General features: G+C 46.9%; 1 protein-coding gene across 2 annotated transcripts in view; it reads left to right on the top strand.

Moving 5' to 3' along the window:
• Positions 1-340: 340 nt before the first annotated feature.
• The window catches only part of LOC119181695 (MAM and LDL-receptor class A domain-containing protein 1), an 82,419-nt gene continuing 55,739 nt past the window's right edge, over positions 341-27,020 (top strand). Inside the window, exons 1-7 of one of the 2 annotated variants that reach the window (XM_075875653.1) lie at positions 342-1,156; positions 10,938-10,983; positions 12,736-12,909; positions 14,610-14,825; positions 19,844-20,025; positions 20,601-20,718; positions 22,721-22,867. In XM_075875653.1, coding sequence (XP_075731768.1) covers positions 737-1,156; positions 10,938-10,983; positions 12,736-12,909; positions 14,610-14,825; positions 19,844-20,025; positions 20,601-20,718; positions 22,721-22,867 — 1,303 coding nt within the window. In that variant the 5' untranslated portion in view covers positions 342-736. Of the gene's footprint in view, positions 1,157-10,937; positions 10,984-12,735; positions 12,910-14,609; positions 14,826-19,843; positions 20,026-20,600; positions 20,719-22,720; positions 22,868-27,020 lie in introns of both variants that reach the window. The other variant, XM_075875654.1, reaches the window with a different exon arrangement.

Raw genomic sequence — 27,020 nt, forward strand, 5'->3', positions numbered from 1 at the left:
GCCTTGCCCGTCTGTAGAGAACCGAGTGCTCGGCCGCGTTTCCAGGAAGAAGCGACTCCATTGGCTGTTTCTCTCGGTCCGGGTACGCAGGGGCGCATCATTTGTCGGTCTGCTCATACATACACCGCGTGCTTTCACTGGCCTCGCGATTTTTGATAAGCGCCGGAGAGCCAGCCGAGGGAAAGAGGGCCAACTGCGACCGCTTCTTTTGATACCGCCTGCGAATAACAAAAAAAAAGCAAACGAACTGGTGGATGTTAGAACAACAGAGCGCTGGTCACGTTTTCATCGCAGTTCCCCCTTTTTTTCAGCGTGTTGCGCCTTTTGTCTCGCTCGAGGTAGCGTCCTGTCCTTTGTCCTTTTCGCCGGCTTTTTTTTCAAGCAGCCGCAAATTAGGCAGTCCTTCTGGCTTACGGGATGATGTCAGGTCGCGACGTCTGCTCTAGGTGACAGAAGGGCGAGCAGCGCGATCGTCTGCTCCTGGTTAAGGACTAGTCAGCGCGCTAGCTCCAATTCCGAACCAATGTGTTTCCGGCAAACGATGAAGTCTCGTTGTGTTACAACGAACAGAAGATGCTAATTAGTCACCGTCTTTGGTAATTGCTAATTGTCTGTCTCGTCTCTCCTAACCCTACCAGACGAGGCTCATTATGTCGCCCGCGGTCTGCTGATTCGTCGGCGTCGTCGATCTCGTCCTTCCTGGTCTTGTGAAACGAGGCTTAGCACATCATCGGAGATGTCGTCCGTGGTTCTGTGGATGAGCGTCTGCTACTGCGTCGGGATTGTAACTGCCGAGGAAACCGACTGCGGATTCGAGATTCCCGGCGATGACGTCACCCAGAGGGTGGGTTCCGAGGGCTGGAGCTCGGTGACGACCGTCTCGGCAGCTGTGCTGTCGACGAACAGAACTTCAAGACGCGAAGACAGAACGCCTGAAGGTCACCGCCAAGATGACGGAGTTTCGACGAACGTCACCAATATGACTGCACCGACGACCACGACGGAGTTGCCGTTTCTCCTGGACGTAGCTCCGACAGTCACGTCCTTAATTGAAAGGGACGAGTCTGTGGTATTGCCAGTGGCTACTACGCAAGAGTCGGTGACTTCGACTCCGGAAACGCCGCTGGCGGATACAAAGCTGGAGCGAGACTTCTTGGTGAGTGGTTGAATTAGTGCATGCGCCAAACATTTCTTTGAGATGACAAAACGTTCGCATGTGTAGAGACTGATCACGTGTTGTCGGCGTTAGCGATGAAGTTGTATTGCGTGACGTCGAGTCGATCAAAAAGCGAACAAGCAGTTCACCTTAGGATGCACACTTTTTTCTTAAGTTTAGATAAAACGGTAATGATTCAGCGATATCTCGCTTTGCGTGTTTCTTGTTATCACGAATTTTTTTTTTGCTCCGTGAAATTTGTGGCTTTGGTTTATAGATAATCGTTGACGAATGCGAAACTCGAAGGAACGTAATGGGTAGAGAGAGAGGCAGAGGATTTACAAGCACTTCTTTGAAAGATCACGTTCACGTCACTATTGTGTCCTGGACATTTATCACCTAAGTTCTTCGACATCGCTGCCAGTGACAGGGACTCACGTTTTAAACAGCAGTGTGCTTAAGAAGCGAGATAGAAATACGACGAAATGGCGAGCAAGCGCTTCCCTCTGTTTTAACTGTTTCGCTGTAGAGAGGTCGAGGTCCATATTGCCTCGGCTACTCCATATCACGAAGTTCTGCAGCAAAAAAAAATAGTAGTGAACGGTGCCCAAAAAGGAAAAATCCGGAAAAAACATATAATAGCACACTGAAACCAGTTCAGATATGCCGATACACAGTTTTCTTACAGCAGTTCACAGAGTCATAAACTGTTTACACGCACACCTTCTTTTTTTACTGTCTCTATATGCACAAACACATTTCATATATATCCATCCCTGGTTGTGTATCACAGGCGCTTGTCCAGTCCGGTCTCCACTAAAAAGTCTGTCGGGAAGATGTTCGCTTTTTTTTAATATGCATCATAGACCATGGTCCAAGTAGTTTCCTAATAGTGAGGGGCCGTTTGTCCAAATTTGCTAATTTGTTCTTCAAATTTTCATTTTCATTCGCGTATTTACCGCCCTCCAAAAGAATATGGCAAACATTTTCTTCTGCATGGCCACAATGGCATTCTGGTGAGTTGGATCGATGTATCTTGTGCAGGAAGCTGTTTGTGTATGCTACTTTAAATCGAAGTCTGTGGATTAATATCTCTAAGTGCGTGGGAGATCTGGTGCTATGAAAAATTTTCTGTGTGGGTCAACTTCATAAAGCACTCTTTCCTTTGATTTAAGGCTATTAAACCACTTCTCAATCGAAAAATGGTTAGCTCCTTGCGTTATAAAATGTCGAATATCCGCCCCAGACATGGATTGCGCAATCCCGTCCTTCGTTCAATGCCTTCTTGATGAGTCTGTCTGCCTCTTCATTACCCTTTATTCCAATGTGACTGGGTATCCATTGGAATACGATGTTGTGATCCTGCGCTGAGGCACATTCTACAGTTTCTCCAATACATTGTGCTATTTCACCAATTTTGTAAAGTGATCTCGCATTTCTTATTAGCTGAAGGGCAGGTTTGTGACGACAGCAGTCACCAATTCTGCTGTCGTCGATGGAAATTTGTGCGATAATTTGTATGTTCTCTTTTTCTGAATTTCGGGTATAAAGATCGCACAGGCTGACACTTCTTCAGAGCATGATTCATCTTTATATATCTTCGTTTTTTTTTCATTGTGCATTATATGAAAATCATCAAGTACCATCTGCGCCGCTACTGGAGGCGTCATGTCTGCTTTCTTCTGAATGCCATCTATTTCAATGATAACGTTGGGCAGCTGCGGCGTCCAAGGTGGTTTTGAAGGTTTCCATCGTTTAAATCCTGGTACTACTGCTTGGAATGATGATACACTATTCTGTGGTCTCATTGCCGTCCTTTGTGTTAGTGCACCAGATAAAGGGTGACTTTCATGTTGCGCGAAAATTCTAAATAAATTTCGAGATGTTTCTTTAGCTCGGAGTACTGCCAAAGGTGGTTGTCGAGCCTGTGCATACACTAAAGCACCGGAAGTTGACCATGGCATACCCTTAAGCTCCTTGTCAATAACACGTGAAGTCTCCTCTCGGTGGAGGCTGGAAGTCCGTGCCGCAGAGGCGGTGAGTAACTTACGGTGGGGTGTATCCACGCAACATGTAGGGCTAATAGCGACTTTGTATTATCACCCCCTTCAGCCCCGCAAAGATGCCGGAGGTTTCAAATGGCTTGGTTGACTTTTTGTTGAACGAACTGGACATGAGGCGACCATGTTAGTCTCCGGTCTAAAATCCTACGCAGAAACTATGAGTTTTTACCGTTTGAATAGACTGGTTTTGCAGAATAATCTGGAAATCTCCAGGTCTTTTTAATGTAAACAGTAGTATGGCTGTTTTAGCCATACTCAGTGCCATACCGCTTTTTTTAGAAAACGGTCTACATAATCCAATCCACCTTGTGAAGTTTTTTGGACATCCAAAAACGATGGACCAGACGTCCATATACTTATATTATCAGCATATACTGAACATCTGATGTTTGGTGGGAGATTATACGGGAGCTGCGCCATGACTGCATTAAAGAGAGTAGGGCTTAGCACGCTGGCACTCCTTGGTTGACGACATGTTCTGACGTTGGGCCCTCCTGCGTAACTACAAAAATGTGCGGATGCTTCAGGAAGTCAGCGATCCAACGCAATATCTTGCCCTTGAATCCCTGCGACGCCAGGCCTTCCAGAACGTGAACGTGACTCACTGTGTCGTATGCTCGTTGGACATCAAGGAATACAGCGACAGTGATGTTTCCTTGCGTACGTTGTTTTTCCACATCTGTGATCAAATCCATAATGCAGCCCATTGTGCATCTACCTCTTATGAAGCTGGCTATGCTTTCTGGTAGTAGTTTTTTTATGTATTGCTACCATAAACTTCGTTCAGTGATCATTTTCTCCATCATTCTCGAAATACAACTTGTCAGACTAACCGGCCTCAAAGAATCCAACTGCATACGGTTCTTCTGTGGCTTCAGCAACGGTACTATTTTGATATCTTCCAACTTTCTGGAACATTTTCTTCTTGCCAACTTTTATTGTAGAAGTCCAACTGGTGTAATTTTCCTTTCTCGCTCAAATTAGCAAGTGCAGAGTATGTAACCCCATCTGGTCCTGGTGAACTTGTTCGTTTTACTGAAGACAGCACATATTGTAGCTCCTCTGGTGTGAAGCTGTCATCCAGATCTGATCAACTGATTGCAGAGAACTTTGTTACAACTGCCGAAGCTGATTCTGCTGAGGATTTATATTCGCTAGTTTGAACGGCCTCTCCATTTCTCAGTATAAGATAGCAAAATTCTTCGGCAATCACTCGTTCGCTAACTCACTGAGACAGCGCTAGAACCTGTTCTTGTCTCGAGTGGACTACTGGCTGTCGCAGGGCGCGTACCATGTTCCACAGTTGACGCGGCGAGGTAAATGGAGAAAGTGAGGCACATAAATCTTGCCACCTTTTGGTTGAAAGCTCCTGCAGTTGGTTATGCATTGCAGAATGTACTTTCAGTGCAACCATGAAATCTCCTAAATTTCCCGACCTGCGATATCTTATTTCAGATCGGCGTCGTATTGCCCAAAGCCGCTCATACTCAGCGTCAACAGCCGCATACCCATATGAAATGGGTACTGCACCAGTAGTTTTTGCTAGAAAATGTTTTAGCCCCGCCGCGGTGGTTCAGTGGCTAAGGTACTCGGCTGCTGACCCGCAGGTTGCGGGCTCGAATCCCGGCTACGGCGGCTGCATTTACGATGGAAGCGGTTGTAGGCCCGTGTGCTCAGATTTGGGTGCAAGTTAAAGAACCCCAGGTGGTCGATATTTCCGGCGCCCTCCACTACGGTGTCTCTCGTAATCATATCGTGGTTTTGGGACGTTAAACCATACATATCAATCAGAAAATGCTTTATCTTCAATGAATACGTTTCTGCGTAAAAACTAGGCTCAAGATTTTGTCTCTGTAGTTCTCGAAATATTGCTCAATTTGTCATTCTTTTTGTGTGGGTATCTCTCGTTTTCTTCAAATTTGGGTGATATATGAATACTGGCAAGTGGTCACTTCCTCTTGTATCAGCGTCCGTAGCCCTGTCCGCTCCAGCCGCTAATTCAGAGGAGCACACAGTGGTGTCTAGTACGCTGCAGTAGTTATGCCCCCGCAGGAACGTCGGGGAACCATCATTTTGTATAGCGTAGCCGTGGTCTTCGCATACCTTTACTATAGCAGATCCCCTCACATCACAATGCTCACTACCCCACACTTCACGGTGCGCGTTAAAATCACCCCATATAATTATGGAATCATGATCAGATCTACACACTGCGTATTAAACTTTAGCTTGAGGGTACACGTGTACACTAACTACAGTTACAGTAACGTTACCAAACTTCACCTTGCGTCTAACGAATTCCGGCGCATCTGTTTTTGAAGTAGCCACAAGTGTCGATGGAATATCGCGTCTCACACACAACATCACTCTGCTTTTTTGCAACAGGACGTTCTGCTTGGTACACCACATAATTGGACAAGCGATAGTTAGTGGATACTCTTGTTTCAGAATACACAATATCGGAAACCCGTGCTGAGCGATGAATTTCCGAAAATCTCCGCTCTTATTCTACAAACCGTTGCAGTTCTACTGGAATATTGCATTCTTTTGTACCAGTTAGACAGTCCGGTAGCCATGATTACTACAAGATAAGATGCTCAAGATCTAGCAGCAATTTCACTTCTGGTAAAAAGCCTGCTTGTGGCAGGGATCGTAGAATTGCTTTAAGAGCCTTAAAGATTATTGGCAAATTGGCTTGCTCGTTTCCAGTTGTCTCCGCCGAGATCGCATTTCTTGAAGAATTTTTCCTTAGCAGGTTGCCGTGACCCTTCCCTTTGGTAGCCAGTGGCTCCTTGGTGTTGTCTGGCCCGGGAGAAGGTTCTACTTCAGCATGTTCTTGGGCCCGGACGTTTTTGCCAACGCGTTGTTTTGGTCCTGAGCGCTTCAATACTTCCGAGTAAGAGTCGTGGCGCCACTGTTCTGCATTTCTTTGTGCCGCAGGAACATCTTCGACTATATCTCCATTGGGCGCTTGACCTTTTTGTATTTTATGGTACCCTTTTACAATTCTCTTTCTTTGAGCAGCCGATGTCAAATGGTTTCGAGAGCAGCCTGAAAACGACGCCGGATGTAGTCCAGCACCGTTGGCACACTTAGGTTTACTTTTCGAGGTGCATTCTTTGTAATCATGTTCGCCCGCACATACCTTGCACCTCTTGGTTCCCCTGCAAGTCTTAGCCATATGCCCATATCTCTGGCAGTTATAGCACCTTACAGCCAGCTCAATTTATTCCTCGACTGTGAACCGCAAAGCCGAGAGTAACTCTTTTTGGCAATGGCATGTCTTGCCTAAACTGGAGTATTACATTACGTATGGGCTGCATTGTGGCACTTCTACCTTCATTTCTTGCCCATCTCTTTTGTCGTGTGACTGATATTACTCCGACATCTTTAAGATACTCCAGTAGATCATAATCACTGTATTCAAGTGGAACGTCTTTAGCTTTGCTAGGGTCTTCATGTAAGACTGAGGTATCATCACATGTACAGGCAAGCCAGCCAGACTCTCAATGAGTAGCAACTTATTTGCCGAGTACAAAGACCGTACTCCAACAGAAAGACTTCCGTCTCTGTTTATTGTAGACGGTGTCACTTTCTCATTGATAGCAGAGATTATCACAGATGCCATGCAATTTGGATTCACCTTCCAGAAGGAGTCCTCGGTGGCGATTGGTCCGAACACCACTGGTATCCCCGTAGCTCGGTTCTTGTGAGGAGTGACCATCGCGTAAGCTCCCTCGTCTTCCTTGGGTGCTTCTGTATCCATCTGTGTCATGTCATTAAGAGAATATGTCGATGTGGCATCATCGTTGTCAACCTCTTCTTCCTCCTCTGCACGCCTTTTCTTACACTGTGAGGCCTCACTGTATGGGACGTCGCTATCGTTGCTGAGCCTGCAGTAACTTGAAGTCGAGCGGGAGGGATAAGTGGTGCTCCGCTTGGCGCTAGCGGCATCTCGTTGTCCCCCTACCCGGGCTTTGCCAGGTGTGTGGCACGGGCCCGCTAAGGGGCAATTTCTAACTCGATGCGTAGTGAAACTCTGACTCACCGACGTTTAGCTGCCACTCTGGAGACAGTCCACCCACCGCACACACCGTAAAAAGATCCCAAACTCAATATATTACCTGAATTAAGAGAGCGAAATGAAGCTACGGGTTTTTTCCATTCACTTCTTCCTTCCTTCAAGCGATTCCCTCTCTTCTTCTGTAGATCTGAAATAAGCCGCAATGACCAAGCAAGCCCCGCCCCCACCCTTCTCTCTGAAACCTTCCCAAACCCTCCCGGCAAGATGTCCTGTGCTTCATATTCCAAGCTCGGGCAGCCGCTTTGGTTGAAACGATGACTACATCATTCACCGGGTGTGACATATCTAATGCACGAGATCATGAGTAGGCAACCTTTTGAGAAGGAGGGCCTAGTTTCATGAAGCCAACACTGAGGTGGCCACAAGGCATTTTTGAGGAAAGGGGGTGCTAACAGGGAAAAATTCGGAGAATGGACAGACACAGACAGACACATAAAGACAGAAAAACTTCAAGTGTGTTTGGACATCCCGGGATCCCTGGACCAGGAGAATTGACCATAATGTTGAACTCTGGAATAGAAATAACGTTTTTCTGTCTTTATGTCTAATCTTGTTTGAGATATGAAGTGCTATGTCAGCCATAGATAGGAAGTGTGAAGCAGAGAGGAATGGTGCACAGTACGCCACGCTCCCCGGTGTCAGTGATAAACCACCAGAAAACCGCAGGTTCCTGCCGGCCGAGTGGACAGACTCGACTTTTGCGTCCGAATAAGACGAGATTTTAACGAATTTGACAGTTACGAGGGAATATGAAAAGAGTGAATGAAATGTTTTATTAGACACATAGATGGACATTTTTTTTAATTTTGATTTTAGCGGCTTGCCAGCCGCCATCTTAAATTTCGGTCCGGAACCGAGAAGCGTCCCCCCTGTTCCTCCCCTTCATATGTGGCTGGATCATTCTTCCTTTGTAGGTGGAAAGGCACTTGCGCGGTATTTTAATGTATGCTGGACGTTACCGGGGGGCACATATGAAAGGCGAAAATATTAAATATTATTAAATGAATTTGACGTAATATGATGGCACCTATCTATTCGTGGCTTCTATCTTTCCGACAGCTCTAAATGACTTGCTATGACTTCACTGAAAGAGCCACGTTGGAACGCCTACATGGCGAGACGCGAACTTTATGAAGTCACGTTAATGTTCTTGGTACAACGCATGCTGGTACCTTCGTCATTGATATCACAGAGGCCCAACAATTTTCCAGTGACGTTGTTATCAATCTGAAGCAGCTTAATCTCCGCGTTGTCATACTGACTTGGCGCCTGACTGACCATAATTAAGGTGTCATCACTTTGAAAGTGCTCGCTGTACAAAAATGCAGTAATATAAGTTAGTTTGTCGCATGCGGCACTCCAATTTATCCCACAGTATTTGTTATCACGATTAACAGGCCGCCAACCAAGTTCGCCTTTACAATAAGCATCAGTCAGAAAGCAAATTCTATTGAAGGACTGCTACTGCCAATACATTCGGAAAAGATTTGTGCATTAGGTAATTAACTGACAACGCAGTCTAACAAGCGCCATAGCAGCTTCTGCGAGGCTCGTAGACTCTATGTATTCATTGTCATCATCATCAGCTTCACTACGCCCACTGCAGGGCAAAGGCCTCTCCCATGTGCCGCCAATCAACGCGGTCTTGTGCTTTGTGGTGCCACGTCATACCTGCAAATGTTCTAATCTCATCGGCCCACCTAACTTTCTGTCTCGCCATCGTGGGTTTGCCTTCTTTGGGAATTCTGTCAGTTACTCTTAACAACCAGCGGCTATCCTGCCAACACGCTACGTGCCAGGCCCGTATCAATCCATTGTAATCGCAACGAAGCAGTAGCGCTGCAAGTGGTACTAAAAGTCACGCCATCTCTTGCGCGTTTGTATAACACGACTGCAAAGCGAAAGTGATATTTTTCTTCTCCGTTACTTCTATTGATCCCATCCGAAAGCTCTGCTCTCCCGAAGTAGCTTAGCACTTCTGCGCCTCACGTAGTTTAAGAATTTCAGAGTTCGTTTTCTTCATAGGCAGGATAATAACGAGCGCTGACAGACAGTGATGCTAAGAAAAGTATAGGTGGATGTTATTATTGTAGCAATAATTTGTGATGTCAATGTGAAAAAAAAAGAAAAGTGGACCCTGTACGTACCTGCGCATACCTTGTATATACTTGAGAAGGAAAAGTGTGAAAGAAGGGAAGAGATGACGAGTCTATAACAACGCTACATATTTGGGCCGATAGCACTGTCTAAAAACAACACGTCGGTGTCGACAGTTCGTTGTTCAGTCAAGCTTCCGTGAGAAACCGCAAAGCGCCCTCATAGCGGTTTGCGTGCAGACCGATAGATACGAGGGGTTTAACATCCCAAATCCACCATATGATTACGAGAGACGCCTTAGTGGATAGCTCCGGAAATTTGGACCACCTGGGTTTCTTTGATGTGCACCCAAATCTGAGCACACGGGCCTACAGCATGTTCGCGTCCATCGAAAATGCAGCCACCGCAGCCGGGATGTGATCCCGCGACCTGCGGGTCAGCAGCCGAGTACCTTGGCCACTATACCACCACAATGGGGCGCGTTGCAGACCGAACAGGACATGTGACGGTGCCGTATAATTTTGTTTTCGGCCTGGTTGCCATTGTCGCCGCTTCAACAAAAGAGAGAGAGATAGAGAGAAAATTTATTTACAGAGAGGCATAGAGGGCGGCCTGATTCACAGTTTGCTTCGGCCTGCTACTCTACACTAGAGAAAGGTGACAGTGGAAGTAAAGAGTGATGAATCACGATGGTTAGGTAGGGAGATGTTAATATAATTCTGTAACGCTGAGGCAAATCTAAGGACCTGCTATCCAGCCCAGTGACTTGTAACAATGCTAGGACGGCTCCTATAACAAACTGGCCTATTGTGTCAGAGCAAAACCATCAAGTGTCTCGCTCGACGATGCACCGTCGGCGAAACATGGCGGGCAAAATTAAAGGCCCACGTGACTTGCCTCGTCGATGCGTCATGTCATGACGTCTATTTGTGACGTGGTAATGGAAACGCCCATCACACTCATTTGCAACGTCATTATGATTTCGTCGTAAAATTTTCTGATGTCATCACGTGACGTCGGATGATGGCGTCATCACTCGGCATCTTCGCTTGGTTAAAGATTAGCTGATCTCAGAGGCAGTAGAAATCATGTCAGGGCACGAAAGCTTCTGACCAAGAAAAAAATTAACACGCTGGAACCTGCTGCAAGCGTTGAAATAATTATAAAATAATTTGTTGCTGGGCTAGTTGGTAAATTATTTCGAAGAATATTTAAGTGCAGACACGGCAGATGCCTGGGTGTGAGGGGATGCTTGTTCGAATGCGTCGTGTGTCTGAAATGAAGTGTTTTTTTAGGTCATGGTAATTTGACGCGTTTCACACCGGGGTTCGTTATGCCTTGCAGGAAGTCTGGTGCACCAGTTGTATAATAAGTCAGTGCACTATGAAGTGTGCAACAGGCTTTTAGCCTTCAGGTGTTACACAGATCTAACATGTGCCCGATTTTGTGTGCGTACATGCGTCTGTTTGTATCAGTGTGTGTGGGGGGGGGGCATATATGTGTGTCTTATAAAATAATCGTGTCCACCTCTTTTCAGCAACGGGAAAAGCGGCAAGATGAAGAAGAGGAAGAAGAAGTCGAAAGTAAGCGTCGTTGTTTTCTAAGCACTATGTCTCGTTCGCCATGACTTTTGCAATGCCACTCTGCAAGCCATGTGATCTGTCGTGCAACCATGGCTAAGTGGGGGGCTGAAATAGACCGCTTCTACGCGCATTTTCAGTTTCATCGTGGTGGGTTCCCGAAATGAGAACGCCACGCTCTCGGAACACGGACACAGCAGACATGCTCGGAACGAACCAAACACACATTTATTTGACTACTTTAGAACGACGATATTGTCATGCCGAATTAATATGCATCGGTTGTGATCAACATGCTAAAACAGCCTTACACAATATTACACAACACTCAACAACAAAACAACACCCACAAAGCGGCTTCGCCAACGCTGGACTCACCACGAGGGCCGAGGGCCCTCGTGGTGAGTCCGTTTGCTCCGTGGTGAGTCTGTGGTGAGTCCGTGGTGAGTCCGTGAGTCCGTGGTGAGTCCGTTTGCGGGGGAACCGTTTGCTCCAACCGCCAACCGCAGAAGAGAACCGATTCTCTATCATCTGCCGCCACCCAGGCTCTCCACCAGGCGTCACCGCCGGCGCTACCGTTCTAACCATGATGATGATGATGGTGATACGCTCGCGGACAGAACGCCACCTGCCGCTCGATAGCTGCGACCTTTGAATGCGGTGGCCTATGCGCGAAACATGTGCGCCACGAGGCGCAAACCACTTTACAGGGGCTGTTAGAACCCGCACATTGTAAATGTTTCTTTCAACGGCATTCAGTATCGGTCGCCACTTCTGATACGATGTACCATCGTGTGTTTCAGTCCGCTCAGGTGCGAAAATTCCTTAGTATTGGGAACTTTTGGCCGCCGTTGCGTGCGGAATGACCACGTGACTAGAGCGGAAACATGACGTCCGTCGTCATAACACCGCAAAAATTTTCAATTATAGGAAGTTTTTCTGCATATTGCATGGTAGGTTGTGATTTCTTGGCACTCTCAGTGCAAGGAATTCAGCCGTTTCCCTAAAATGCTGGTATCTACCCGCCGTGGCGCTTAGCTGTCCTCGGTATTTAGCACCCGCGGCCTCAACGAGACTCGACATGAAGTCCTGACAGAGACGTGCCAGTGAGGGTTCCACACCTGCGACCTTGGCGGGGTGTGGAATTACACACTCTTAAATACTCAATGAAGTGGACAAGGGCGTGCTCTTCGCCATATATCTCGGAGGGTACAGCATTGGATGCGAATTGCGAAACTTGTCGGTCCTAATCCCATCGAGTTAAAGGGTGATTTTTTTATCACTTGAGTTCTTGTCAATTTAGGCCATAAGCTTTTTAACGCAAGTAAAAACAACAAAAATGGTCCCTATGCTTTCCTCGGCTTAAATGTCTGTTGATTTCATTCGTTGCGTCTACCGATGACGTCATATGTCACGTTTCCACTGAGGCCACGTGACCCTCCTGCACGTGGATGTGACAGTATGTTCCGCGGCTACTGTGCTCTTTAGGTGTGGCTGTAGGCAGATATTTTTTCAGGGGAAGAGCCCTCTCGATTTTTGTTGTTATTTTTTTTGGGGGGGGGAGGGCCCCCCCCCCTTCAAATGTCATATTTCTCTTTGCATGCCATGGCGAAAAACATTGCCGTATGCGGGGGGGGCGGAATTCACGGGCCCTGCGTGTCACCTCCTAGCTACACCACTGTCTTTAGGTTGTGGAAACGTGCTTCGCCATGCCACGTGACGTTGACCTGCGCCACTTGTCGGCGCACGACGCAGAGTTCATCGTCAAGCCCGAGCCGTGCGACTTTGGACAGGCCGAGGAAGTGAGTCTGTGCGACTGGACGAACTACTTCAACGCGACGCCCAAGATGGCCTGGAAACCCGGCAAGGGAGACACTGCGCTGTGGCTCGGGGGACCCAGGACAGACCACACGCTCAACACCGGGGAAGGTATGCGGAATTGTCTCATCGGTGTTGTTTGAACTGCGGCATTCTGCTCACAGAGACCGGCAAGCTAGTTACAGCGTTTAGACAGGGAGACAGAGAAATACATGGAAATGGCCGGGAGGTTAAAAGGACAAACGGGGTTAAACGGGGACAAAATGATTTTTCTCGTATTAGTAAATTACTTTTTCGCGATGCCAGAAACACGACACATGCTGCGAAAAGGCTCTTCGTAAGCGTGCAAACGAAGACATGGACGATGGCAATGATGACTCAATCTTATTATTCCCATATCAGTGACACAATTTGACGGCGTAGTTTCCAATCAATAAAATTGTGTTAGATTGTCTTGTGAGAGAATCAGAGCCTTAGCGCATTGAATTTCAGAAAATTTTGTTGAGTCAATGTGGTCACTGTAGGAAACACTTCAACACCCACATAGTCAGCACAGAAAATTTCAGCGGGAAACTTAGAAGTGAAACTTCTACATTGATTTTCTGTGTGAGAAAGACAAGGAGCGAATAAGAATAAAAGTGAGGTTAAAAATGGCTGAGCCGGAAAAGCTTCCCTGCGCACGGGAAGGGGGGAGGGGAAGGAAAGTTGGAGAGGAGGAGAGAAGCATCGCTGTATCACCTGACATCACTATTCCTCGTTGGATATCACAGAGGGTGAACGAGTCCCATATCCTTCAGAAAACGCAACAGAGCTTTCGTTTACTTTTGGAACGGTGATGCAATAACAAAGCTATATGGTGGCGAAATCACCCGCACCAGTGTGTTAAAGGTATGATTTATCAAACTAAACTAATTTATCATTTCATTTTATTGTCCCTTTACTTAGAGGAAATCCCCGGTTTTTTACGTTGTGTTGGAAAGGGGAGTGTAAACAGCGAAAGGAGGACAAGAGCATAAAACAACAAAACAAGAGTGTGTGGTGACTCCAAAAAATTCCTGACTATAGCAACCTCTAAGTGAGACACGCGACCATTGTCTGGCAGAGTATTGTTAATCGATGGCTTTATTTATTTATCTATTTGTTTGTTTGGTTTTGTGAAGAAGAAAACGCATCGTTGGCAAGGAACATCGCCACCGTTTGGGTACTGGGCCCTGGGCTTCGCTCGCTCGCCTCGTGCTGATCGTCGCCAGCGTCTGCTTGGCCGTTGCTCTGTCCCAGTCGTGTTTTCATCGTAGGGCCACCGTCGCAGCACACGGCGATAAACCCCTTTTCAGTTTGTTTGTTTGTTTGTTTGTTTTTGGTTTGTTTGTTTTTTGTTTGTTTGTTTGTTTGTTTGTTTGTTTGTTTGTATGTTTGTTTGTTTGTTTGTTTGTTTGTTTGTTTGTTTGTTTGTTTGTTTGTTTGTTTGTTTGTTTGTTTGTTTGTTAGGAGATACCGCAATGACCCCTCAGTGACATATATTGGTTTGACGATGGCGCGAACAAAAAAGAGACAACTGACAGCGATCTTGTGGTGCGAGTGTACAGGAATCAGCACAAAAATAGTCATCATATTCCCTTGTTGCGTGTACTTCGAGGTCGTGCGAAATCAACGTGGCCAGATCATGATGATGGCACGAACGATGAAGGCGAATGATAAGCTTGAACTTTATTATAATTTTTTCTTTCGAATCTCGTTTCGTATAGAGCGTGTCCGTTCACAAACAAATACCGCGATACGACCACGTCCGACGAGAGCCGTCGTTCACGCAGGCGGCTACGTCTTCTTCGAGACTTCGTTCCACGAGCGACCCGGTCCGAGCATCGTGGGTTCCGGCGACGCCTCGTCGTCGGCTGGCGACGCCGCAGCGGGAACCGCGGACCCGCCTGCGCCCACGGCTTCGGCCGCAGTCACCACGCGAGCGCCCGAGGTGCGCCAGTACCTGTACGAGTCCGTGGTGCTCGCCACCAGGAACATCACGCCCACGGGTGAGCACGAGTTCGATATACGGAGGGGAGGGTTTGTTAGTTCCCCTGCCGCGTCGTTGCGATATCCATTATATGACCTCTCGATTCGCATTTTCGCCGTCGCCATCATGTTCTCCGCTAAGTTAAAATAGATTCCTCCGGCGCATCGTATGTCTCGCTTTGTGAGAGGAAGGAGCTATAATGTTTACTGGTTTCCTTAAGGAGAAAAAAAAAAGAAGGTATGCAGAGACCACCCCGTGAGGGACCGGTGCCTACAACCGGTAGGTGGCACTCCGTATTACGTGACCCCGTTGGAAGTGAACTAGAATATACCCTAGTTAACTATACTGCTGGCTAAGCTCGTCCGGACTAGAACGTTTGGGCTTGACAACCAGAATGGCCAATCGGGGTGACCTGCCCCTCCTTCCGGGTGGAGTTTGGGATCGGGAGTATAGTAGGATTCGAGTGACAGGTTCATGCCATGTGGCAGATGTGCGACTATAAAATACGGAGTAGCACCTGCTCGCAAATGTGGCGTCGGCGGTGTCGTCGACACCCCCACTGCGCGTGCTCTTTCTCAAAACGCTTCTTCGCAATCGCCGAACGCCAACAGCTCATCATGCCCCTAGTAAGATGGCTACCACAGCCGCCATCTTGCGGTTGGTACGGCTTCACTCGTGGCCAAAATTTTCCACTCCAGCAATGTTTTTAAACCTCCTTGGAATGAACTTCCTGAAATTCACATCTAATCAAGTGTGAGAGCCACAGGACGGCTTTGATCACGTGACCGCCTAGTTTGATGACTCACTCAGCAGGTGCGGATGGACGGATGGGCAGACAGACAGGCAAACAGGCACACACACACAGTTGGATGATTCGCCAATAAAGCCCTCCGAAGCTTTGCCCCACTCATCATCATTCACTCCGTGCATATGCTGCAATATTTTTTCTAAACAGAGTCTCTTCTGATTAGTTCTGCGTCTTGAAGCTACAAAGGCTTGTTGCTTTTCCGTAAATGAGTGCACCACATTCTACATTGCGGATCATTTGTTCTAAACACACGTGCGTAACCGTAAAAGCTTATGACTGTCCCACAGTATAGGGTTCTAAAGCGTTAATTTATTTTAAGCACGCATGAGAGACGCGTGAAGCTTGTTTTATCGCGATATCAATTATATGGACACTCTCCGCTGTATTTTGCCGCCAACGTCACTCACCGCATATGTATACATATCTATATATCTAAAAATGCAAGAAAGAAAAAAATACCCAGAAAAAAACTCCGGCGCGCAGAATCAAACTTGGATTTTCTCAATCGGGAGTGCGAGGCGTTAGCCACTGAGCCACCGAGGAGCACGTCCTTCACCGTTCTAACAGCTAGCTATTTATATCTACCACTTAACGCTGCTTATGGGCATCTCGAGGAAATCATCGTGTTTTCAGCATTCCAAGCAAGACGGCGCAATGAGCGCGCGTCGCCTCATCACGCGGCAGCGCGCGCTCTAATCTCCCACGCGTACTTTGCCCCGCTTAGAGGAGGGGAGCGATGCTCCCTCGCGAGCCCTTATCTCACGGTGGGGAGGAGGGGAAGATCGTACGTCTTGGCTGACCTCGGGATTTACCTGGAACAATTCTGTTGTACTTGCCGGGCGCACAAGGGTAACTGCAATCATTGCCGTCTCCGTTTGCGAAAAGTGCACCCTTTTCAGATACAGCGAAATAACAACTGAGACGCATAATCGCGTGCATCTGTACATGTGAGTACGTTTCAAGCGTCCTTCGTGCGTGAAAAATGCGGACCACGTTCCGATCTGCTTCTCATTCTGCACGTGACCTTCCACTTTGCTGCTATCGCGTTCATTGTTTTGCCTCTGCGGCTAAGCTATAACTTTTTTGGCAGGTTGACGTTTGTTCAGTCCCGGCAGAAATGCCATGTAAATACGCAAAACGTGCATATTGAAGTTTCGTTTGTGTATTTTCCTTACCATGTATTGCACGTATGTATAGATATAATTTTGTAGCAATTTTTTATGTCGGTGCATGCTCTGTTTTGTTGAAATGTTAGTAATGCGCACTGTCTCTGAGTATAAATTTCACTAAACACAGATAAAGGTATCTATCCAAACATGCTATTGAAAACACAGTGTGTTGTCTTTGTTGTGTGAAATGTAGCTTCAAACGTGTTGTCATCATGGGTGCGCACCTGTGTGGTTGGCCTTGAGGTCATGGCATTGCGCTGCAGAACACGAAGGTTCAGGTTCGATTTGCTGCGATGGCAGCTGTCATTAAATGTACGCGAATTAGAATACTTAGAGATAATTTGCGGCGCCTGCCACTGCTTTTTCGTACTGAAATCGTGGTTTACGCAATACCCAAGAATTTTTTTGTTGTTTCAGGGTGATTTCATGCGTAACTGTCGCATGCTAAAGCAGGCCCAATTATAGAGCTGTCGGCACTGAATCGAAAGTTTATTTGTCAACTAACGCCATCAATGTGTGGCTTTGACCTCTCAAAAGTATACGCGGAACAGAATACGAAGAAAGGCAGAAGATTTGGAAACCTCCAAGTGCGAGGCACCGGTGTTGCCAAGGTTTCTGTAGTAACAATTCTGTAGTAGGAATGTTTCTGTGGTTGTGAAATGGCACGAGCCCACTATTACCATGAATAGAAGAAGGATTAACTCTGCTACAGCAATTGGAGAATACTGTACGACTCGCACTTTGCATCATGGTAAACATGCAGCTCAATTAACGGTCCGACCAAGTTATACTAACTGTGATTCAGTATCTACTAGTAGCACACTTGATGGCTTTAATTACACGGCATAAACACCTAAGTTTATCTTTATTCAAGATTAATCATGAAGCCTTGGGTTTTACGGCACAAAACCACGATATGATAATGAGAGACGCGGTATAGTAGAGGGCTCTCTATATTTTGAATCTTCATTTAAGATTAATCATGAGGTCTGGGGTTTTACGGCACAAAACCACGATATGTTAATGAGAGACGCGGTATAGTAGAGGGCTCCCTATATTTTGACCAGCTGGTGCTCTTAACGTGCGCTGACATGACACAGCACAGGGGCGTCTAGCATTTCGCCCCCACCAAAATGCGACCGCTTCCGGCTGGAATCGAACCCGAGACCTCCTGGTCAATAGCCGAGCACGGCGGACACCATTCATGATTAGCCTGGTGTCACGTCCACAACAGGCGTTGCCAAAGCAAGGCTCGTACGAAGTGATTGATACGTTCGAGCAATGTCACATTAGATGGCGCATTACTCTCTTTCTCGTGGAACTAGAAGCGCTGATTACGACAGCATGCACGCAACATCGGCACCAACGGAAAGAACGAGAAGAGAAGCCAGCAGCGGAACAACAACACCCAAATACCTAAATGGCAAACGCAGCAGGGACGGACTAACTGTACGAACACACAAGCGGTGAAGGGGAAACGGTCTGCCCTAAAGCTGCGCAGCGAACCGTGACTGCAGCGCCGCCATTTTGCGGAGTGGCAGAAGGCCGCGTAATCGCATAAGCGCTGGGCGACTTCGTTACGGAACCAGCAGACGCACCCACCGGAAGTGCGCGGTCCACTTCCTACTTTCATGCGAATGAATACGCACGCACCCAATTAACTTCCGACTTGGCAGTGTTGTTCCTTTACTTGCGTTGCATTTAATTACATGGCTACCTTCCCAACTCGCCCATTTCTTTTCTGTCTTCGCTTCCTGGTTGGTCAGCATCCTTGAAGTAATCAGTCAGTTGATGCGGAGTGCTGATCTTTATGCCAGCTCACTCATCTGCCCAAAGGCAGCTTATAACAGATCTCGAGATAAACCAGTTCTTGTGGATGTGCTGTGTATGAATTGAGACAGCGCTCTCAGCTTAAGACATCGTCCACCATAAGAGAGCCAGTTCTGACATCACGTTGCAGGACCTGTACGCTCATGCTAAATGAGGGATATTCAGACATTAAAGTACAAGGCCATTTACATCTAGTAGTGGATATAAAGAGGCGGACACTCCAATAAATTCGTCTATTCGTAAATGCGTTCACACGGGCACGCTTGCATTGTGTCCCTTCCTTTCACTGCTGTAGTTGCAGCTGTCTGTCGCATAACGTTCAAAGGATTTCTTCCAAGCGTAAATAACCTTTCTGTGGCGTTACCATTTCGTCTGCTTTTGTCACCCTTTATTATGTATTATTTTTTTCTACTTCTGCGTACAGCTGGAGTTGTTTCAGAGTGGTTACCCATGATATGACTAGATAAAGTGGTAGACCTTTGTAGTTCATGGTTTGTCAGAAACCCGTCTGCTCGGGAAACTTCTGGGCGGTTAATAGGAAGCACCGACCAATCGTTACAACAAAGAAAAAAGCGCAAGTGACGTTTCGCCAGGCTATAGGCCGAAACGCGAAAAAAAAATAATAAATCGATTCTTTGTGATTTGGGTCGGTGCTCGCTATTTACCACAAATAGACTTCCTTTGAAGCTTATATTTTTTGTCCCCTTTCCCTATTCCCTCAGCTAGGGTTGTCAACCTGGCACTTGTAAGCAAGTGGGCTTTCTCCGGCTTTTATCACTCCCTTTTTCAGAGCGTATGTAGCTCAATTAAAGAATACAAATATCTTCCAGTGTGCGAATCTTTCGTATCACCGTGTGTTTGCTTCGTATGATGACTCATTTCAGAAGTGTGACCTTGCTCTTTCATAAGCTGAAAAATGCACATTCATTCATTCATTCATTCATTCATTCATTTTTTTTATTTTCTTAACGACTGAGATGTTCTTACATAAGGGGTGGGTTAACATACAATCGATATGTAGTGTTGTCACAAGAGATCGTAAATTTGAAGTTACATTTGAAATACTATGCTTGAAGCTGGATGTACAGGTGATTGTGGCAATATTACGGGGAATGCTGTTACAGTTTTTTCTCCTCTGAAGAAAAAAAAGAGAAAACGTTTTAGCATGGGCACGGGGGCGAGAGCTTCCTCGGCCAAACAAGTTGCGATTGGTCCTCGTCTCGTCCCCAGGACCTATGGGTTTCTGCGTCAGCTTCTTCTACGCCCTGGAAGGGCTGAGTGTGGACCGGCTCAAGGTGGTCATCATGGACGCCGAGACGCAGGACAACATCACCGTCTGGGAGAGCCAGGACAACTACGACGGACGATGGACCAAGGGCGAGGTGGCGTACACCTACGGCGACGTTCATCAGGTACGTTCGTGCTAAGGTGTTCTTGGGAGCATGGTCTCACAGAACGCCAGCGCAGAAAGAGCCCACCCGGGCCCTTCTTCAAGGCAACAACGCTTACCGACTGCCTGTGAAAGTTTGTTGCGTGCAATGCGACTTTGAAAGGGGATATATATATAGTCGTTATACTTTGCACAGGTCTAATGTCGTGTTAGCGAAATGGGGTTCCCACTAGTATGTTTCCGACCTATCGTCACACATATATGCACATACAAGCACGACCTATATGTTTGTTTGTTTGATTGATTGATTGATTGATTCATTCATTGATTGAAATAACTTTATTGAGGTCCTGCGGGACTAGCCCTAGCGCGCAATGGCACACCCCCACGTCGAGACCGTCAGGCTAAGCCTGTTGGCCGCTCCGCGGGCCTGCTGAGTCCTCAGTTTTAATGGCGCACTTCCGTCTGTGTGGTCGTTTACCTGTCTCTTTTTTTTTTCCTTCTTGATCTTGAGCATTCGCTTCATGCCTCGCGTGAGCGCATCCTCGTAGATATATAAACTTGAACAAACAGCTGCACGAAACCACGTGATCGCAGGTGTGGTTCGAGGCGGTGCCCAAGCCGCGCGGTGACCCAGCGCGCAAGTTCCGAGGCTACATCGCCCTGGACGACATCCTCTTCGACCGCATGGAGGAGGCCGGGGACAACTGCCTCGGTGCGTTTCTCGGCTTTTTTTTATTGTTTCTTTCGGCTATGTTTGATGTTGTTTCAAGTGTGGAGCACTTCAGAGGACCAGGCTGTGGTATCCCTTCGTGGTCGCTTGGCGTAACGCAGGCGAAAACCACTTACAGCATGCAGCCAGCTGTTGCATATTGAGCGAGCGCAAGCCGCAAATAGAGTTATTCTTGTAGTTCTTCGAACGCATTGATGGGGATATAAGGTGCTGACATTGCGGTGAGAGAAACACAACACAAACAAAAAAAATGGAAGAGGAAGCAAACTAAAAGTGTGAAGAGAGAGAAAATAAATAGAAATAAAAAATTAAAAAAACACATGAAAAAACTGCAAAGGAGAATAAGAAAGAAAGAGAGGAGTGAACAGAGAGAAACGCTCAAGAGAAACAAGGCTGCCCAGCTCGGAACTTCCTTGAGGCTTGGCACTACTATAGGGCTAGAGTGTCTCGATGCATCGAGGCAGTCGCAATATCTTTTTTTTTTTATCTGTATGTGGCAACATCGGCGCGTATAAGATTCGTAGTCGGCGTTAGAGCGGGTTATCGATTCAAATGTCGCGAATTCTATGTCAAATTAGCAAAGAAGCAAGAAGCGAAAAGTTGCATCCTTTCTTATGCATTCTCCTAAACTATTAGTAAGCCATCTCTTTTTGCTCAGTCTATTGCTTCGATACTTCTCCTCCTGCCTCTCGCTTCGACAGATTTCTGCACTAAACGCGGTTTAGTGCAGCCTCCGTTCAGTGTAGTCCGGTTTCGTTACCTTGCGCCGACTTTGTACCTTTCTTTAGGCCAGTAGTCGCAGAAAAAATATCTCAATTTGAACGAAATTATCAATGTGTTTTGAAGCAGGAACCGCTGACGTTCTATTGTACGGTGTCAAAACATGGCGGTCAAGACATGTTTGCCGCTCCCAAAGTTGTATTTGGCTGCCGCATTACATGAAAAAAGGTACTTTTGGGTACATGGCTTTTGGATAGAATTCATGTTCGGAATTTATTGCCGAACATGAATTTAAACTCTAAGTGGAAGTCAACGACAGAATCAAAAACGCTCCACGTCCTGGACTATCCGCACTCATCGACGATCGTTTAGGCGACAGCCTGGGCGCGTTATTTTTTTATATTAGGTACGGACTGCGACGATAGGAAGTATTAACTACTCTAACTTCCTCATTGCACTACAAACGATTCAGACAGGAATTATCTGATGTTTCAATTGCAGCAACACCGATTTTGAGTGCATTCACGCGATGATCATTTCTTTTTCACAAGGTGGCTAGTTGTAGTCCTTTTAAGACAAGTCTGAAAAAAACGCGTGAAGAGACTGTCATTCCTGCACCAATGCACAAAGCTACCACCATACTACAAGAAATTGTTGCTAAAGATAACACAATCTCAGAACTTGTTATTCAGAAGGGTTTTTGGGCTTATTTACATTTGCACTAAAAGGCATTTGCATTAAGCAATTTAAATTAAAGCGTGCCAGTTGTTTCACACACGCATGACTCTTTTAGGCTACTTCCACTGCCTCTGCACCTAGTTCGTTATTTTATGCTTAGTTTTTCCAGTTTCTTGCCTACTTTTTCGCATTCCAACTTCGTAATCATGGGTGTGGTGACGTCATCATAGAAGGTCAAGTTATGACATAATCATGACGTCGCAGATTTGGGCGATCTTCGGCGTCCTTGGTTGCATCGTGTAACATTGAGGAGATGTTACCTTCGCAATACGCTCACAGCACACGTACGTTCACTTTATTATCACGTGACTGTTTACTTACATTCATTAGTTTTCTTTATTCATTCTTGAAGTATCCCAAAATCATTCTAGTTCTCGCCTTGTGTGTATAAGTTGTTTTTACTCATAAGACGTATACCATAAGGAGGGATGAATTTTTCTCGATTACAGGTTTTCCTTTCACGCAATGCCGTGTCTAAACGAGTTCATCATTATAGACGTCTGTGTCCCTCTCCTTTTGTGTGCAGGTCACTGCACATTCGAAGGCGGCTACTGCGGCTGGCAGAACGCCGACACGGACGACGACTTCAACTGGGAACAGGGACGGGGCAGCCAGAGCTTCCTCACCGGACCGTCCAGGGACTACAGCTCATTCGGGAAGGACGAAATGACCGGTCGGTCCACGGTTCTTATTCGCTACCATATCAAGCTGTGTGGCTTAAGCTATAGACGGTTTCAAGATTTCAAGCGTTGTGCCCCCCCCCCTTCCCCCCCCCCAAAAAACAAACTTCCGGTCACTTCAATTACCAGCTCGTAACGTCGAAACTGAAAGGACGTTTTCACGTTTTTTCAAAGGCAAGGAAATCTTTTATCAGCTCTTCAGATAAAAAGAGTGTGTGCAATGTTCAATGCGATCTTTTGTAGTTTTATGTCGCTCAAAAGAACATTTGTTTGAATGTATTTTGCCAAATGAGGGAAGGAGAGTGTAGAAAATTAGCGGGCTATTTTCTAACGCTCTCCTTGCCCACAAATTCTCTTCAAGCACATCGGCGGATGAAACCGGTGGTCATCAAGTGTCTGCGCTTGTAAACAGTGAAAGGGTCTATAAACATGCGTGTCCACTTGACGAGCACCTATCGTGCGCTTAAACACTCGATACGGCGTTTAGCTTAATTGTTAACGTAACAGTGAGTATTCGAATAGCGTACGCCAAGCTTTGCGTACTCTTTTTGTCGCGGTCACTGACACTGCGCATGCGTCATTAACTACCGTTAGCAGTCGTGGTCCGCCCGCAGGAAACCCGGAATAGCGTTCGGCCCACAAAGCCCCTTTGCGGGTATATTGAGGAGATTATGCGCCGCGGGGGACAAACGCTATATACTCTAAAGCTCATGCGGTGCCTATACGCAAACGCGACGCCCCTAACGGCCGTTAACTTAGCGTGCGCCATTCAAAAACTTCCCAGTGATAATATACGTTTTTTTTAACGTTTTTTAACGTTCATTGACGTCGCACAGTATGCGGGCCTCTACCGTTTCGCATCCACCTAAATGCCGCGGCCGGCATCGAACCCGCGACCTTAGGATCAGCAGCCGAGCACTTTAACCACTGCTCCACCGTTGCCCAACCTATTTGTTGACAAGCACCACTCTCAGCCAACCACCAACATTATCTGAAAAAAAAAAATCATTTTGACCGTCGCCGTTGATGCGGCAAAGGCCTTCGGTGCCCCACCAAAGAGAACAAAAAAAGTGAATGGTGGCGCTGCCGTCAACATGAATGACGTAAAAAGACACATGTTAACCTATTGCCTCCGAGATTGCAGGCACATCTCGGAGGCCATGGTTCAACAATGACGCCAGCATGAGGAAAAAAATGTGTTGATAGTTCTGTTTCTCGGGTGTACGTAATCTAACAAGCAGCGCGAACAGCGACAGGACAGCGGTAGAAGACGGGTGAGCTGTCCGTCTTTCTTTTTTTTTTGTCGTTGTTGGTGTTGCTCTGTCAATTTCGTAGCTGTTCCTTGAAGCCACAATGATGTAAGAAATCGCACAAATCGGTGACGTCACCATGAGGTCCTATGACGACGTCTTCAGGGGACATCGTCGCTTGGCCCAAGGTTGGCAGCGGCTCCACGAGTCAACGCAACACCGCGTCACATGCAGAAAGCTTGAATAGTAATTGATGGGGTTTAACATCACAATCGGAGAAAGCTTTAGCATTGGAGAATGGTTAGGCGAGGATTGGGTTCTGGCAAAAGAAAATGGTGGAAAAGGTGCCTTTCACCCTAGAGCGCCATAGGAGTGCGTAAGGGACATTGTGGCTTTGTTCGGGATTCTCCAGCATGTCGGCATTAGTGGTGCTTTGTAATACTGCGGTGCGCTCTTTTCTGTTCGTACAGAGCTCGTCCTTCGTTCTGTAGCTAGTTTTTTTTTTCTTGACGCCAATGTTGGGTAGTGAACCATGGGTGCACTAGGTAGACCTCCTTACCATTTCTCTCCTTGATTCATTTCTTTCTCTTTCTTTTTTACTTGCTATATCTAACAGCAGTCGTTTATCCCTTCTCTTATAGATTCACATAAGGCGATGCGATTCTGTTAGTATGAGGCGCTAATTATTCGGAACGGAGTTTTATCATGGTTAAGCGCAGCTACGCTGAAACCGGCTTACACACACACACACACACACACACACACACACATATATATATATATATATATATATATATATATATATATATATATATATATATATATATATATATATATATATATATATAACATGATGAACGTTTTAGCAGTTTAGTCCGACGTTTCGAGGCTCCGGTCTGGCCGACTGTTGTGCCCTCAAACAACAGCAATGGCAGAACCCAACGCGTCGGCTGTTGCAACCACTTCTTTTGAGCCACTATAGGCCTCACTACACCATGAGTACCTCTCACCGAGACCCACCGGTATCTTACTGCCTTCGCGGCGAAGACGTCGAAGAATGGCTGGACATTTACGATCGAACCAGCGTTTGTATATATTGTGACAAGGAGCACAAACCGTGCTACGCTCCTTTTTACCTCAATGGCGTCGCTAAAACCTGGTACTTTAACCACGAGAGCGGATTCTACAATTAGTTGGCCTTCACGCGACATCATCTTCGTCAGGTATTTGGCACGTTTGAAGGATGCTCCGGGGTAGCGAAACAGAAGCTCGCTACCCGCATCCAGGGGGACGCCGAATTATATACGACCTGCATCGAAGATGTTCTGGCTCTCTGTCGCCGTGCACAAAATGACATGACGTAGGCCGATCGCATCCGACACCTACTGAAAGGTATCAACTCTTTGGCCTTCAATGCTCTCGTGATCCAGAATCCAACTACCGTCCGGGACGTCATCACCACATGCCTGGGTGCGCTTCATTCCATGCGCCTTTCACACGCCTTCTGCGACGCTCGCTTTACTTGAGAGCATAAAATGCGAGCCCTTATCCGCGCAATTGTCAGAGAGGAACTCCACAGCATTGTTCCGGGCAACCCAATCATTGCGTCCGTCCGCACTCCTCCTGCCAACCTGCGTGAGGTAATCAAGAACGAGCTGGCATCGATGACAAGTGCCACACATGACCCGTCTCCTGTGCCCTTACGTGCGCCTTCGTACGCAGAAGTTGTATCATGGGCCCCTGAACCAGTTCCAACCATGCCTCTGGAGGTTGGATGTGACAATTTTGCGGCGATGGCAACGCAGGCGCCTAGGCCATGGCATCCTCCGCGCCCCCTATGCTTCTACTGTGGAGTAAGGGGTCACATATCCCGTTTCTGCCACCGCCGTCAGCAGAATAAACGACCTGCTTGTTCAGCTTACGAAAGAGACATTGCCCCAAGACCCGGTGCCTACGATCCGTTATTCACCTCCCGTCGGTCGCCCTCCCCTCCACGGTCTCAAGCCGGGCCTTATCCTTCTCGTTCATCTCGCCACCGTTCCCAGTCACCGTTTCGGCGTACGTGATCAGACTCATCACCCCTGCGTCCCGCACCGATCTCTCTGGACAGCTACTCGGATTACAAGGTGCAGGTTTTTGAGGGGAAACTGCTTGTTGTACATTATTTTATACTCACTGAAATATTGAATTCGCACTCATTAAAAGCCCATTATTGTCCCTTTCAACGTTGTTTCCAATGCAAAAAAGTTAATTGTATTGGCGCATGAATGGAATTTTAGCCACTGAGCCACGAAGGAGCACGTCTTCCATCATCAAACGGCAGCCATTTATTTACATCTACCACTTACCGCTGGCGATGGGCATCTCGGGGGAAACTATCGTCTTTTCAGCATTACCAGCGAGATGACGCCATGAGCGCGCATCACTACGGTCCCTGGTCGAAACAAGTTCTTAGCGTCGCCAAATCTTCACGTCGCGGCGGCGCGCGTTCTCATCTCCCACGTGTACTTTGCCCCACGAGCGCTCCCTTATCTCGTGGTGGGGACAATCATACACCATGGGCTTCCAGTGGAACGATTCTGTTGTAGTTGCCGGATGCACAAAGGTCACTGAACCCGTTGCGCAGTCTCCATATGCGAAAAGGGCACGCTCTTCAGAGACCGCGAAGTAACAACTGAGACACTTTTTCGCGTTAATCTGTACCTGTGAGTGCATTTCGTGCGTCATTTGAGCGTGCGAAACGTGGGGTACGTTTCGATCTGCTTGCCATTCTTCGTGTGATCTTCCAGTTTGTTGCTATCACGTTCATTTCTTGCCTTTGCGGCAAAGCTGGCTTTTTTAGATTTATTTTACTTACTGACACCTTGCTCTCGACGATGTGAAATTTATACACTAT

This window comes from Rhipicephalus microplus, chromosome 10, assembly GCF_043290135.1.
Source record: "Rhipicephalus microplus isolate Deutch F79 chromosome 10, USDA_Rmic, whole genome shotgun sequence".
Lineage (NCBI taxonomy): Eukaryota > Metazoa > Arthropoda > Arachnida > Ixodida > Ixodidae > Rhipicephalus > Rhipicephalus microplus.